The sequence below is a fragment of the Cottoperca gobio genome, chromosome 12 (genome assembly GCF_900634415.1).
Source record: "Cottoperca gobio chromosome 12, fCotGob3.1, whole genome shotgun sequence".
Classification (NCBI taxonomy): Eukaryota; Metazoa; Chordata; class Actinopteri; order Perciformes; family Bovichtidae; genus Cottoperca; species Cottoperca gobio.
The window spans coordinates 15,500,229-15,517,104 of record NC_041366.1 but is presented as its reverse complement, the minus strand read 5'-3'; the positions used below and the strand labels follow the sequence as shown (position 1 = coordinate 15,517,104).

General features: G+C 38.8%; 1 protein-coding gene across 1 annotated transcript; it reads left to right on the top strand.

The window, feature by feature from the left end:
• Positions 1 to 477: 477 nt before the first annotated feature.
• cabp7b (calcium binding protein 7b) lies at positions 478 to 15,425 on the top strand. The gene is made up of 5 exons (XM_029444875.1): positions 478 to 728; positions 13,892 to 14,035; positions 14,130 to 14,242; positions 14,738 to 14,885; positions 14,979 to 15,425. Exons 1-5 carry the CDS (start codon positions 620 to 622, stop codon positions 15,104 to 15,106), a joined length of 642 nt encoding a protein of 213 aa, XP_029300735.1. The 5' UTR covers positions 478 to 619; the 3' UTR covers positions 15,107 to 15,425.
• The last annotated feature ends 1,451 nt before the right edge of the window (positions 15,426 to 16,876 follow it).

Genomic DNA, 16,876 nt, shown 5'->3' with positions numbered 1-16,876 from the left:
GCTCGTCAGTTCTGTCGTTTTATCTTCGTTGGGTTTTTTTTTTTTTAAAAGAAGATACTGAAACGAGGAAGAAAAGTGAGTCAGATTGTGTCGGGAGTAGTCAGTTTGAAAGAACAAGACGCGTTGTAGGAGTCAGTGGAGCCAACAGCAAAGAAGATAGATCCATTGCAAATATTGTTTCATTCATCATCTTTCTGTTTTTTAATCCAGGAGCAAAACGTGGATAGAAGAATCACAAAGTAGCCTGTTTATCTGTTTGATATAAGGGTCATCAGGCTATGAAGTAAAAGTTTTATATGTATTTTTTTTATCTAACGCCATTACCTATGTGCTTCATATCTTTCTTGCAGTAATCTGCTACAGGCTATGCATTGAAACCAAAAGCGATTTACAAGCTGCATTGGTCAAACACTCAGTCCAGTGCAAGGTGGTTTTACTCACATCAGTATTATCGTGACTATCACAAAAAAAAAAAAAAACACGACGAGGGTTGAACTTTGCGGAGGTTTTTCCTGTTTCATTTGCTTGAGATTGTGCTTAACGAGGACGGGTAGCAAAGCCTTTGTCTCCGAGGTAGGATATATGAAGATCGCGAAACAGTTGGTTTTCCCTCGCAGAAATGCCAGTACGTGCTGTGACCACCAGGTTCATGTACAAGGGACTTTGCACTATTCCAGATGTCCTCACCTACCGGACCCCTGTTATCCTGCCTGAAGATGAGGTTGAAGGTGAGTCTTGTTTGTTTGTTTGGTCGGTTGTATTTATTTGCATGTTCTTATTATAATGTTTAAAGAGTTGTTACATCTAAATGCAACGTCCACCTGGCAGACCAGTGCAGGACCCTGGACAGCTCCAGGTGGTGTGAGCTTCTTTTCCTCATCCACAAATCTGACTGTACACTAAACTGTTGGTCTGCTTCTAGAAAGGTTCAGTGGTGCAGATATATCAACATTGTGTTTAGGGTTTTTAAATCTGGGATACAAAGACAAACTGCATGTTCTATATGTTCACATGTTTATCTCTTCTGAATGTTGTTGCTGTAACAGTATTGTTTCCCCTTTGCACATCAATACAACATGTCCTCTAATAGTTACAATACATAGGAAATAATCCTCATACTTTCCAAGGACATACCGTACAAAAACATTTGCCGAGTTCTCCATACATGGCACGTTGTCATACACTTGTGAGTAAACAACGTTTTTATACACAATGTCGTATCTCCTGGCTGTATCCATAGAACCTGTGACACTTAATTGCACAAGATGTCACTTACTGTGATCTATATGTGCTCGATCCAAGAGACAACACTTCAGAATCAGGGAGACAAGGCTTGAAATTTGCCCCCCCCCCCCCCCAAAAGAAATACGAGCCAAAGAAAAGAGCTGTGATGAACGGCACATATAAATCTATAAAAATGCAGATTACAACAACATTTCCAAAAAATCTTTGGCAGTTAAAACCTTAATAAGATGGGAGATTGATTCATTTTGAGTCTTAACTTAAATCCTCTCATCTCTTGTGATGTATTGCATTTCGGGATTAATTAAAAAGGACTATCCAAAGCACAGTGTTGTGCCTAGGCCATCTAAAAGATGAATTGAAGCATTATGAGCGTTCTTGCCAGAGTAACCGTAGTGCATAGCTGTTAAGAATGGAGGTTTTGTTTTGGCAAATGGTCCTCACAATGAGAAAGCACAGCTGGCAGTGATTTGGAGCGAAGCCAGGCAGACTACAATATAGAGATAACTCAGATCAGATTCGATATCACCAAGTATTTTATGTGGAGGGAAATTCCATTTCCTCTTCTTATGTCTGCAGGTTGCCCGGGCCCACAAGTGGCTGCCTGCCCTTCTTTTGAACCACTCATTTGACATTGAAAACCCACTGTCTGCAATGACGACATATATTTAATTAAAAGGTTGGCCATGGAAAAGCAAGAATTGAGAGCGACACTAATGTTGTGTGTTGCATGCAGGTAATGGAGACATCTTTTCAAACCGCAGTTTACTAATTGAGAGCCATTAAATATTGAGAGAAAGAACCGAGACGGACAATTCAACCGTGAATGTATTTTACCGGGGAAGATTCACTGAGCACATAATGCATTGCTACATTTACATGGCCTCACACCTCGGCAGAGCCCAGGGTAAACAGCGCTCTACCTTTTGTCACCGAGCAGCTCCACCGGCGTGTTGAAGAGCCCTCTGCTTGTAATTGTTGAGAGAGGAAGGAGAGTTTCAGATGAGTTGCTTCCATTTACAGAGGCTCACAGAGATTGAATCAGCAACCTCACACATACCCGAGCAACTACCCTTTACACGACAACCGCTCCACCTTGACACACAGCTGCTGGTGTTGGTCTGTGAACAGTACTGCGGTCCTCTCTTTCTAAGGAAGGATTCCTCCCTTTCTTTCTCAGAGGTCTGCAAATCAGCCAATAAATAAATGTTTCATCCTTTAAATCTTTAAGTACTGCAGGGCAGAAGTTCCCTAATTGCTCAACTCGTGTAATTACTCTCCCTAATCACATTTATGATAATAGCTTATTCCTAGCAAGGTGTGTTTATGCACACAGTGTAATTTGGGATATGTGAGAAACAGGTTACAGACACATCACTGAACTGCTTTACATTAAGCTTTGAGAGATGATTACACTACTAACAGTAGAAATAAGCTCACTAATGTTGTGTCTTCACTTTGACTTTGAATCCACACCAACAACATCAATAATTCTCAGACATTAAATCCAGATGACCTCAGTTCAGACAACAATGTATATATAAGTTTATTATATTATATTATTATATGGTCACGATACACTTTTTGATACTTGATTTTGGTTTAACTCTCACCCAAATCATTCCGTATCACATGTCTTAATATGAAGTCCAATATGGTTCAAATATAGCCTAACATCTACTCTTTTTATGAACATATTCAGCTTACAAAAAGTGATACTAATGAAGACAAATGTTGCATATAGAGAGCGAGTCACACAATAGAAAAAGTGAGCACAAACCTCTGTGACTTCTGTGATTAATTTAACAGGAATTTCTCTTGGTGACGTTGTTGCAGAGACATGCGGACTACCATTGTAGTGCCCACTGAGAGAGAAACAACAACACACAAGGACAAAAGGACCTTGTGTGTTGTGCAAAGAGACAGTGCATGTCCCACCATGGACAGTCTGAAACACACTTCCCTGGATAAACAGATTAGAGAGTTTCAGTTTCAGCTTTAGGGGGAATTGAGAACCAGCGAAAGTTACATAGAATATAATGACATGCACAGCATACATTATGTTTACAAACTGTATCTAAGGATTCAAAGCCTTTGTGGTATAAGTGAATATGAAACAGGTGACAGGTTACATTGATTTAGAGTTAAATTAGCCACATTTGAACTATGATGAACAGTGTAGGGAAGGTGAGAGATTTATGCAAAGAACCATCTCATTTTTTAATCTCCAACAACCCTTTGAGCTAAATAATAATAATCACATATCAAATACAACCTTCTTGAGGCCAATAACAATATCATTTTGCACTTTGATGTTTAAGCAACAAGCAACCGCCTCGGTGCGATGCTTCTTTTGCGAGTAGCATCCTTAAAATGTTATTATACCAAATAATAACCTTACAGATTATATTTGAAATGCATCAATTAAATGAAATGATTATAATGAATCAATAAAATGTGGATAATTATTCCAGACTCAAGAAGAGATTATCTGTAAATCTTTGCAATCCTGCCGTCTCAAGACATTTTGTGTGGATCACCATCGTTTCTGCAATATTAACTGTATTTACCATAATCATAATGGACATCGGCTGCAATATTTAGAGTAATCTCTATAAATCATATCAAATACATTGACAGTAGTGAGGATTACAGACGCTGGATGGAGAGACTATTGTTTATCCTGGGTGAGCTTTAGGGAGGCTGATTAAGTGCTCACTGCTCTTAATGGAACCGTTTTTTGCAGGTAATGTTTTTTGAACAGATGGTTGCCTAGGTGGGCCGGTCAGTGGCGCGGCTCCCTGCTCTTCTCTTCACCCTTGTGTCATGCAGTAACCATAAACCCTGATATGGATTCAATCCATTACTACTGTGCAAGCAACTGTAGTACTGCTTCTTCTAACAGTGCATAGGCTCATATGAGACTTTTAAATCTCTAATCCAACAGCTCATTAGTTTGAGCTATAAATATTTTTGAACGATTTGGCTTTTAAATGATTTACCTCGGGCATTGGGTTGTTAGGTAGTTATGGATATCTCTCAGTGGAAGGAAAATCACTTTTTTTTTCACTCATGATAACAGTAATCGCTATGTTATTCATGTTCAACACATTTAACATTTATGTGTGTATTTACCCTGAAAGAGTTACACTCACTGAGCATCATTTTAAAAATGTCTATGTGGACATTGTGCTGTGCCAAGTGTGTCCCCATTTAATGAGTGCAATATTAAATCCAAGTTCCAGAGTCAAGTTCAGCCCATAATACATGAACGACTGGGATGACCCACAGCGTATTTTTTTTTGTATTTCTTTTGTCGTTTTGAGATATTGCACCATAAATTCAAAATGGCAGAATGAAGAGGAGATATTAACAATAATAACTTTTTTTATATCTTTTTTTTTTCTTTTCGATTTAAAATACAGCTGTCCACTCGAGTGCCAAAGGGTCTGATCTGCCTTATCTTGTATGTTTTATTTAAAATTGTGATATAATTTACACTTGACTAGTTTTTTAAACATAAATATTAAATAGTCCGCAGATTTTATCATTTAAACATATCTTTTTTTTATTTAGGATTTTTTTTTTACATTTGACGCATGGTGTCCGCTGCAGTGGACAGATACAAAGAATAAAGAAATTAAAGAAAAAAAAAGTTACTTTGCGATTGAATCATTCATGCATGAAGGGCCCATACAGTATATATGAGGTAACTGACCTGCAGAAATATTCTGTTATGTTTGAGTGATTAGTTTTCAGAGTCATTGTAAATTACCTCCATGAGATATCTAGTAAACACTGTACATAAATCCATGTTATGACAAGACATATTAAGTCAATCAATTAAATCAATAGCTTATTTTTCTTTTTAAAAGGACCCATAACTCCTTGTCACCTGGCAGACGCCTAAACTGCACATGTGTTGAAACAGATAACACGCTTGTTTTATGGCTCAACAGTCTTGACTTCCCGGCAGTTACACTCTTGGAGGTCTCCTCAAGCTTTTATCACTCCTCGGTGCATCGCTGACAGAGGATGTGAACAGTATTTATAGATCACAGCTAACAGGAGAATCCCCCAGATGTCAGGCATTGTAGCGGAGTGTATACCGTCTTCCACTTTGTATGCAAAGCTGTCTTCTTTTGTGCTTACAAATGGAGTATTGGAAACAGACAACAAAAGTGCATACTGTGAGTGTGTTACTATATTACAGCCGTCAGGGATCTATAACTGTAGGTAAACTGTGCAGAGTGATGTTTGTCAGTGATTTACAATGGATGCTCTTCGCACTCTGTGTTTATTTAGTCCTTTTGTATTTTCCCAGCGAACATCAAGGTTATAACTACAGACGTGGCACTTAATGCTCTGTCGTCATTGCTGTAGTTTAAATGTGGCGTCCTCAGTGGTCAATGACGAATGTCTGGTCGTTATTGTTGTCCCCTTCACCGTAACAAACAACATTTAACGCTTTTACACGATCTAAATCATGAGACGGTGTCCTTACTCTCCCCTTGTCTGTTGACGATAACCATGTTTCATTGACATCATCCTGCTTAGTTGGGAAGCACTTTGACAAAAATTCAAAAATGAAAGCTACTATTATCTTTCATTTTAACTGAGCGGTGAGAAGAGCTGCGTGTCAAATAAGAGGCTGTGAACAAATTGAAGGGTTCACATCTTGATTCAATCTCACACAGCCATGCCTCCATCTCACTGTAGGAGATGTGGACATATTCTCAACAGAAAACATCAGTTAACAAACCTTACACAGCAAAAAAAAGCAGCATGTTAATCGTCCTGTTTCCTTGTTTTTATCTTTGCCGTTATTTTATCATAAAAAACCTTGAGAGACCTGGCCAGGAAAAGCAGCTTCATAAAGGTTACAGTTGAACAAAACAACAATAAGCTTGACAAGGATCAAATAACACAATGCAATCTTACCACAAAAGAGGTCAAATCTGTACGAGTAAAAAGTCATTTGATTTAGCCATGCAAAACAGCAATGAGTGCTTTAAAAGTTAAGCTCTAATTGTTATTCATTCTTAGTAACTTTCCCAAGAAGAGAAGGTCACGCAATTCTAACTCAGCCTGCAAAGGTAGGTAGGTAGTGGAAGTATTTTACACTTTTTGGCAGCAGGAGTTGTTGTAGCAGCGGGGCTTGTGCAGCACGTCCTCACGTCATCTCCAGTGGCTGTGTGTGTTGTATGTAAATGTTGCAAATGGGACGATGCAGTGCATCTGTTACTATTTGTACGTGTTGTTATAAGACTCTTCTCAGGGGGCAATGAAGTTTGGGCTTGTCGCAGCATGATTCATTATATTGTATTTTTGACTTATTCAGTTCACACAGAATCATTTGAAATGGTATGAACTGTGTGTATCCATTTCTGTGGTTGATTTGCAAAAGCCTGGTGCTTGTTTAGGCTCAATGTAAGGTGTGTATGAATGAGGTTTTCAATATAGGATTTACTTTAGAGATAAACTTAAAGCTAATGTAAGTCATTTCCTATTACAAATCAATCCGGCCGTACAAACTCAGTTTGATGTCACGTATTACGTATATATTATAGTCAGCCAGAAACATCAGTTGGAAGATAATAGTGTTCTTAACAGTTGCTGCACAATTTTGTGGTATTTTGACAGCTCTTATAATTTATTTATTTATTCATTACTCTGACAGTATTTGTATGTTGTATCAACCTATTTTGGTCCACTGCGAAGGCCTTAATGGAGCTCTCTCAGCTGTGCAGCACATTTACTTTTGTAGCCTCTGGTTAATATGATTCACATGTTTTTCCTCTTTCATTATCAGAGCGAGGATGCCATGGGTGGCATCATAGCGTTATTGATGTAACCACCTGGGAGGGGCTCTTATTTAATGAAAAAAGTCTGATTCATCTCCCAGTGAATATGTTTATCCTCTAATCACTACTTCAATAAGTGGTCTTTTGATAAGAAAACACACATTTTAACTTTTAAGTGGACACTGTCGATTAGGGAAAGTGACACTCTTTGTTACATTTTCTCACCTGTGGACTTGAATTCTGAGGATGCTGTAAAAACCTACTCAATAGAAGATTGTTCATTTTCTGCAGCTGTTTTGAGACAAAACCTTTTGGGACTAGTGTCGTGATTTATGTAACTTTGGAGAGTGGAGGCTGCCTGTTGTTATTCCCTTCTCTTCAGTTCCTGTGGAGCGAAGATACCTCTTTGTGTACCTCCTGCTGTATTAACTCCATTACTGTTTCCTGTGCAATGTCCTGATCGTTACTGAAGGTGAAGAGGCCTCTTTGCAGAGAACTGGACAATCGCTAAAGGGCTCTCTCAGGGATGGTGTGCGGCTTTTCTCACAGATAACATCGTTTGGGTCCTAAAGGCAACTCCTGTTTACCATGAACCCCACACATGTTTCAGTTTCTTCTCTAAAGCATAGTAACTGATGCAGACAAGTTCTGTTTCAGGCACTTTCTGTCCTGTTAGAGATCAAAATATGATTAGATAAATATGATTACTAGGAGATTGTTGATACGATACTCTAACGTGCACCATTAAGTGCACATTTCTGTTCAGTTTAGTCACAGTTATAGATTTCACCGTTTTTTCATAACCAGCATTTTGGCTTTGTATCCCCTGTTGGGGAATCTTTTAATTACTGCTTGGTCACCTAAATGTATTAGGTCTCAGGAATCATGAATGCCTGGGGAGCTTCTTTTTAAATAGAAAATTGCAGGCTTAGGATATCAAGGTGATGCACAACGGAGTCATCTTTCTCCAAATGCCATGTTGGTCTCCTGCACTCTTCTTCTGGCTCTTAGCCATTATTTGGGATTTTCCCAATTATTTAGGTGAGCGAGCTTCAATGGCTTCTCTGTGCCTGCCAGTGGCACTGACACTCTGTGCAGCAGAGGGCTTTTTGGCATCAGCCCTCGCAATGGACCATTTTCATCGACATTTTTAGCTGCACCAACAACCAGCATCTGTTAGTCGGTCAGAAAGGTCAGTGGGATCCGATGGTCCCATGTTCTGTTTTAGCTCACTTGGAAGGTCAGTATACTTTTAAGTCCTGGGTTTAGATCTCAGGGTTGGCAAAAGGGGCTCTTTGATGTTTGGGACACATCAACTCAAGCTTATCACAAATTGTGTACAGGCTCCTAAAAGTACATGTCTCGGAGAGCCTAGTCCTCACGGGGGAAGTTTGGGATTGAGCCAGGAAGTAAACTGTAAACTGAGCAGGATGAGAACACCTGCTTGATTAAGATGATGAATGAAATACATTTGATAATCAGTAGGTCAAATAAGATCAAACAAACGGCTCTACATTGTATAACAAATACACATCAACTCGCCTGTTTGCTCTCCGGGAAACAAACAGCATCAGGATTCTGTCGGCAGCTGTTGATCTAACCTGCCGTGAAATCAATATGTAATTTTGTTCTTGGATGGCAAAAGATTAATAAATCGGTCATATCACCATTGTTTTAGTAAACTCAAAAAGTGGTTAAATGTAATATAATTCTATGTAATTGGCGTTCCCCCCTTTTGCCTCAAATGACACAATCCTCCAACATCTGTAATGCAAAATACACTGTTGGGTATGATGAAGCACCTGTCGCCAGGATGTGAGGAATGAACATTATCAGAATCTTCAAAGAGATAATATATTGATTTTAGACAAAGGTAACGACACACTAATTCAATGCAGCTTTGTTTGGACCGTGTGCAACAGATAGAGCGACCTTCATCAGATTTGTATTTGACAGGACTTGAGTTTATTAGTTACTAACTTTAGCTGGAAAGCTGTAGCTTCGTTATTGACAATTTAATAAAATAATAATAATTACAATAATATTTATTTAGAGCAAAATCCACACGGCACACAGATTTACACATCAACAGTGATAAGAGCATGGTGCAAGCATCATATGACCTCAAAGTTCTCTTTCTTGTCATATTTCTTATATTTGGACATTATGATTGTTATTGATCGCAATTTTAATATCCATGTCAATGACCTCCGCTACAACATATATCAAGGAAAGTGTTTCCTATTTGTTCAATCTGGTAGAGTACATTTGTCATTGTGGAGACACCTATGACCATGTTTTTACCCTTGACTCCACTCTGTACACTGATGACGTATTTAGTTTGACTCAGTGTTCCAGTCAATGTCATCACCTCAAAGACTACAGACACCCTAAAATACTGTGACATGTTGGTCATAAAAGATGTAAGTCACTGGCTATATTTTACAGCATTTTTACAGTCAATATCTTTTCACTGAAGCAATAACTTGATTCCCACCCATATTAATGATTTGCTCAATAGTGTAAAACGAGAATGCTCTGAAACTGTTCTCCCCCTATCAACAGAATGAACCCTAAAATGTTTGGTCATACAGGCCTTAATTACTTGCTGCTGCAGGGGAAATGCTGAATTCATTAAAAGAAAAATCCTGATTACTTGCGGTACAAGGATTTTCATGGCCTGGCCTTGACTTTAGACAACTGAGCTGTTGCACCCTCAGAGCAGAGCAAGGTTACTTAGATTCTCTGTTCAAGGACTTATAGTCTGTTGATTGTTTTCAGCAAAGCTCACTTTTACCAGTTGTTTTTTAAACAACAATGGTGGCAGTTCTGTAGTATGATATATAAACTCTTTATAGGTATGTACTGTATCCATGTCTAAATGCTTCAATGTTATGCTTGTATGTTTGCAGACATGTGCAATATGCACTGTTACTGTCCTTAAAATACATCATAAAAACATGATAATGTCAAATAATTTAAATATGAATAACTTGTGAAGCTTACAATGTATGTCAAAGGCTGCGTACTATATGGCACCATGTGGTGTTCAGATTATGTGTCAATCTTCTGCATTGAAGTATAAATTAACTTCAAAATATGGGATCACAGGAAATTAAAATGTCTACATTGCCTCTGCAAATTCTTGGTAAATTAATGTCCAGTGTCTATGAATATCAACTTTCAAAGTTTGTTCTATATCAGAATTCAATCAAAGAAGAAATTGTGATGGGGAATTGTGATATTTGTTACGGGGTGATGTAAAGGAGAGGACCCAAACACAGTAAACAAGACTGAGTGTAACAAAAAGAGAGCTTTATTTTAACAAAGATTGAAAAAATACAAAAAAGTAAAACTGAAAGAACCAACTAGGATGGAAATGATGGCACGAGGGAGCATGAGGGAGCGGGAGGGAGCGTGAGGGAACGCGAGGGAACGCGAGGGAACATAGGAGCCGCAAGACCAAACACACCAGGTAACATAGTCAACGAACTGAAAAGGAACAAATGAGACTGACAGGTATATTATACACACAGACACTAATCACCAGAATGGGACACAGCTGGAGGAGGCAAAGACAGGACAGGGTGATTAGACACAGGTGGATCAAATCAGAGGCAAACAATCACAGGAGGAGAAACACAAAGACAGGAAGTAAAACTAGACATGACACAAATGGGAGTGAACCTTTCAACATAAAGCAGGAAGCAGAAAAACCAAGATCATGGCAAAATTATTGTAATTGAAAATACAAAATAAAAAACAGATGCTAAATTAAATATGAGAGTCTAATGAAGTCTAACTTTTCAGAGACGTGAAGACATAGTTTTGTCCCGAGTAGTTGCATCCGTGCATTAAAAACAAAAATCACTCCTCATGGTGTGAAACACTCAGTAGTCCAGCCACTGCTCAGCTGGCTCAGTGAATGTATTCTGTGTTACTGGTGCCAGGGGTTGTGACATTGAATCTAAGGTGATGCTGAAGGAAGAGACAACGCTTAAGCTGCAGTGTTAGCTGTAATTTAGAGAAATATGTTGTGTCTGATATGTCCAGGTTTGGTACAGACATTGTCACCTCTTCAGGAGGATCTAAATGGCCTCTTGCAGCAGTTTCTTCTATTTTCCCACAAGGCTATAGTCTGGCACTGTGGACTATCACTAGTAAACTAGTCTTTCAGTCATTCCTGTAAACAAGATGGATCGGTCAGTGTTTGTCCACTTGTAGGCTTGAATGCAAATCACAGGTGGTGCTTTCCCAATCACATACTTGCATGCTAATTAGTGTTCTACATGATAGAAATGGTAAATGGTAAACAGATTTATATCGAGCCTGGAAAAAATACTTCAACACAATTTTCCTCTCATTCACACATACACCAATGTTGCCATGCAAGGCAAGGCCTGCCCATCGGATGCAACTTGGGGTTCATTGTCTTGCTCAAGGACACTTCGACATGTGGACAGGAGGAGCCGGGGTTCGAACCGCCAACCTTGTGATTGAAGGACGACCCCCCTGTACCTCCAGAGAAATATGAAGGTTTAATTAAGTTCCATACAAGCTCTTGGTTTAGCAACAGTATCCTAGTAAAACCTCAACTGAATATAGAGATAAGTCCATGTTTTAGCTTTAGTTGATGTTTGATGGTGTAGAATGTCAGAGCCTGTATAGGCTACAGCGCCCAGAGGTGGGACTGGGCCGTGTCCCCTTCTTCTCAACACCTTTCCTTTTCCGCTTCTAGTATATCAGCATTGTGCATATGTTGTATCCTTTATATGTTGGTATAATTGTATATGCTACATGTTCAGTTTTCCTAATTGCTTGTCTTGTTTCATCTAATGACACGTGACTACTGAGCAAACATTGAAGAGTCTTGTATATTTGAGGATCTACATCAAAAAGAGCCACAGAGGTTCTGTGTCTTTGATGTGCCTCTGCTCTTTTTACCACTTCAAACAGAATACTGTGATGCAGGGTGAGAAGAGGTGCCAAATGGCAATGTTTGTGGATAATTTACCAAAAGTTGTAGTTAATTATAAACACATGAACCTGCTCACTACCTTCTGTCACAACCAATTGTGCTCTGGCTATGGTACTATGGCTGTGAAGTTGCCTGTTAGAGTAGCAAAAAATGGGAATCTGCCCCATATGATGTCAACGGAAGAAACAAACATTTTAAAACATAACCGGCCAGGTAACAAAATAGAATACATCAGGGCACACTTTATCCATTCATTCTATTTATTATTTTTTTTGCAGGAAAATGCTGCTTTATTATAGTTATTATTGTATTGCTCTGTCTAATTTTGTTCAAAGTTTTATGTTTTTGCTGTGAAGCACTTTGGGCTGCAATTATTGTATGAAAGGTGCTATACAAATAAAGTTATTATTATTATTACTTTGCTGGCCCTTAGCTGCACGTTGAACTGTGCAATTACTGTTACATATGCATCTATAATTAGAGTCGCTCCTCAACTACAGTCTCTCTCCATGGTGCTGAAACATTCAACTACAGTCTCTCTCCATGGTGCTGAAACATTCAACTACAGTCTCTCTCCATGGTGCTGAAACATTCAACTACAGTCTCTCTCCATGGTGCTGAAACATTTAACTACAGTCTCTCTCCATGGTGCTGAAACATTTAACTACAGTCTCTCTCCATGGTGCTGAAACATTCAACTACAGTCTCTCTCCATGGTGCTGAAACATTCAACTACAGTCTCTCTCCATAGTGCTGAAACATTCAACTACAGTCTCTCTCCATGGTGCTGAAACATTCAACTACAGTCTCTCTCCATGGTGCTGAAACATTTAACTACAGTCTCTCTCCATGGTGCTGAAACATTCAACTACAGTCTCTCTCCATGGTGCTGAAACATTCAACTACAGTCTCTCTCCATGGTGCTGAAACATTCAACTACAGTCTCTCTCCATGGTGCTGAAACATTCAACTACAGTCTCTATCCATGGTGCTGAAACATTCAACTACAGTCTCTCTCCATGGTGCTGAAACATTTAACTACAGTCTCTCTCCATGGTGCTCTACAATCGAGAATAAGTCTTTCTAGTTTTCTAACTGTTGCACCTCAATAAACACTTTAAAATATAGCTGTGTACAACTATTATTGCTCAGTCCCAAGTCTATTTGCTCCTACTAAAGTCTATAAAAATGGCAAAAATGGCAAACAAAGAGCAGTAGAAGCATTTGTTTGGGACTATTTGCTATTTTCAGCTGTGGATTTGGGGCAGTAATGGGCACTTATGGCAGCAGGACCATGCATGAGGATTTATTCAAAATAAACCGCAATTTTCATTGTAATCAAGGAACATAGCTAATTGGTTTGTTTTTAATAGTTTTTGGAAAACAGTGGAGCTCGATAGCACAATGGGATAACTAAAGTATGTCAGGATTTGGCTACACAGAGAATACTTGTTAGTAGGCTCACATCATTGTTGGTTTGGGAATTTTCATGGGAATTATTGACTATACAAAAAATATAAAATATCACCAGACTTATCCTTTAATGCCTCTGCACAATTTGTAATAATACAACACGTTTTAAAAAGCTCTCTGTACTGCAATTCCCAATGTCCAAATACTTAATAATCAGGTATGCCTCCCTTTTCTCAAAACATAAACATCTAAGGAACAGGGGAATCTACTTTGTGAGCTATGACTTTGAGTGCAATTGCCTTAATTCAACATAAACACACAATTCAACTGAATTCAACTGAGCCAGCCTGCTGTTGCTCACAGTGTGAAATTGTAAGCAATAAATCAATATTAACCTGCTACGCCTCCTTCCCCTTCACTCTTAATATAATTACTGCCCTCTTTCTCCCAACAGAGATTCGTGAGGCTTTCAAAGTATTTGACCGAGATGGGAATGGCTTCATCTCCAAGCAGGAGTTGGGCATGGCCATGCGCTCACTGGGCTACATGCCCAATGAGGTGGAGCTGGAGGTTATCATCCAAAGACTTGATATAGATGGTATGCGTCTCTCTCTTTCTCTCTCAAGTTCAAAAGACTGTTGCATATACTCCAACGTATGAGCTATACAGTGACATGTTTGTATTTTCATCAGGTGACGGTCAAGTTGGCTTTGATGAATTTGTCACATTGCTTGGTCCTAAACTCTCTGCTGCTGGCATGCCTGATAAGTTCCACGGAGCAGACTTTGATTCAGTGTTTTGGAAGGTATAAGTTGTATTCAGTATCAGCATTCAAGTCTATACGTTTTACTTTATCAGTGTCCATTAAATTATTCTCTTTCCATGTTTGAGTAAATTTGCCTTCTGGCTTTTCTGCTGTTGCGTGACACAGAGCCATCTGTTTCAATTAAAATTACAATATAGAAATGACTCGTGTAAAATCAAATCATTTGAAGAACTAATTCTAGCATTATTCTTATATTACGCATTATGTTCCAATGTGCTTCTCTGAATTTCCTTCAAAAAAACTAATTTCCATATGGCCCTGACATACTGCACCACTCTGATAATTACATTACATCACATGCGGTATCTTCATATCCTTGCATTTAGATGCATAATCAAATAAAGTTCACCAGGAGCTTCCCTGTATACCACTATTTATTGTTGTCCTACAGCTTATTTGCGTCACTGAGGGGCTTTGAGTCAGAAGTTTTTCCTCTGCTAATTAGACCTTTCCTGGTGTTTTATGTGTCCCCAGTGTGACATGCAGAAACTGACTGTGGATGAGCTTAAGAGACTGCTTTACGATACTTTCCGTGACCACCTCACTATGAAAGACATTGAGAACATCATCATGACTGAGGAGAGCCACCTGAACAGTCCAGAGTCCCATGTGGACATAGACAGTAAGTTGCATACACATCTTCTTTCATACATTGTTCAGACATTTTTGAAGCTCTATTGAGACACTAATATTTGTTTTCTTAATCTTTCCACAGCAAGCCCAACACAACAGGAAAAACACACATGTGTGCGTAAAAGCCTGATTTGTGCCTTTGCCATTGCATTTATCATAAGCGTTATGCTCATTGCAGCAAATCAAATGCTCCGCAGAGGAATGAAGTAAATACTACACCAGCTGGTTACGAAGAGATTTAAGGACGGACAATGAAAAATCCAACATTAACCAAAATACTTGACTGTTTTTGGTTTTGTTCAACATTTTCAACACCCACGATAATCACAGCTTCTCTGTATAATGGACTAAATGATGTCACGCAGTGGTTTTGTGTGACCACGAATCATAGCATACCATGGTAAAAAAAAAAAGAAGAAAGAAAGACATTTCAAGGGCTGATTAGTATCCTAAAAGAATATGTCATCGATTCAAGTTTCTGATGTTTTCTAAGACATTAGATAGGAAAGAAGACTGTAGAAGTGTGTGCTGTAGTGATAGCTGTGCTGTGTCTGTGTCTATCAAAACAATTAATGTTGTTGATGAGAAGTCTGCCATTTGGAATGCACCCAATAATAATATTACTGGTGATAGTAATAAAGCAATACAAACGTGTTGATGCGCTGCATATTAAGTAGCTTTAAATCACAGCATAATTGTGTTTATTTTAAGTCTCTGTTTGTTTTAGTGTCGAGATTTCCAGTCCAGAAGTCCAACTCACGTCCTGTTTAACACAACTTGATGAACCAGCAGCATCTGTGATCTAAATCTTTACAATAGAGAAGCCCGACTAATTCAAAACACAAATCTGTTGAATGGAATATTTAAAGTATGCTAGCAGCATGGCTAAAACGATGACTTCGGTGATCGATGACACCGCTGACCTTGGTAATCCCCTGATGTTTCCTCTATCATCACCTTTAGATTGACGTTTGTGGTTTTGAGTGAAATGTCTCAGGATGAATTGTAGTAACTTTGGTGATCGATGACTTTTCATGTAGCAACATTCAAATCAAGCTCAGCTGAACTTTGTGCGTAGTGCTACTTAGTAAATGTTAGCATGCTAGCACCCTACATTTAGGATGGTGAACATGTTAGTATTGAGGGTGTCATGAAATCATGTTAATCTGGTCGGGATCACTGCTCTGTTACAATCCTAGCTCATCTTAAATTGAAGTAAAGGCACATCATATTTAAAAAATAAGAAACATGTGGAAAAAAGAAAAGTATCCAAAGTTTCCACCATGACAACGAGAAGTACAACATTAAGAAACTAATTAAATAAACTGGTGACCAAGCACAGGAACACTGTGGACAAGCGGTGCAAAAGAGAGGGTTTGAATGACATGTGGACACAGCCTGTGACCCTCAACCCCAGGCTTTGTACTACAGTCAGCTCAGCCCACAGGCTAAAGATACCGTTTTCTAAATATGTATTGGTTTGTTTCAAAGCTCAGTGAGCTTTCTCGGCTGAGCACCTGGGGATTGATTTGTAATTTAAACAGCTGTTTGAAAAACTAAAAATGTACTGAAGTAGGTTCAAGAATTAAATTGAAGTGAACAGTAAAGCCCAAATAAAAGGCGGAAGAAAGAAGGAAATTTACAAAATCCCGCTAGAAGTATCAGACAAGAGTGTGTGCATAGGTATTTATGCAAAAAGCCGAGACTTCGAGTCAAGTGACGATCACACAACTTGTAAAACAAGTGTTTCATACTCACAGTCTGCCAGCGATACATGCACAACGCTGCATGTTTCAAATCTGTGCAATAGCAACCAAAACGAGTCATAATGAGTCACAGTGAAGGACGATTGATTTGCTGAGCTACCAGCTGTAAATAAAGTCAACCATGACGAGTAAAGAGTTTCAACAAAATTACAATGAAGGCTGTTTAGTTCACACGACACACTTGCATGTACAATAAACTAGATATAAGTGTTCT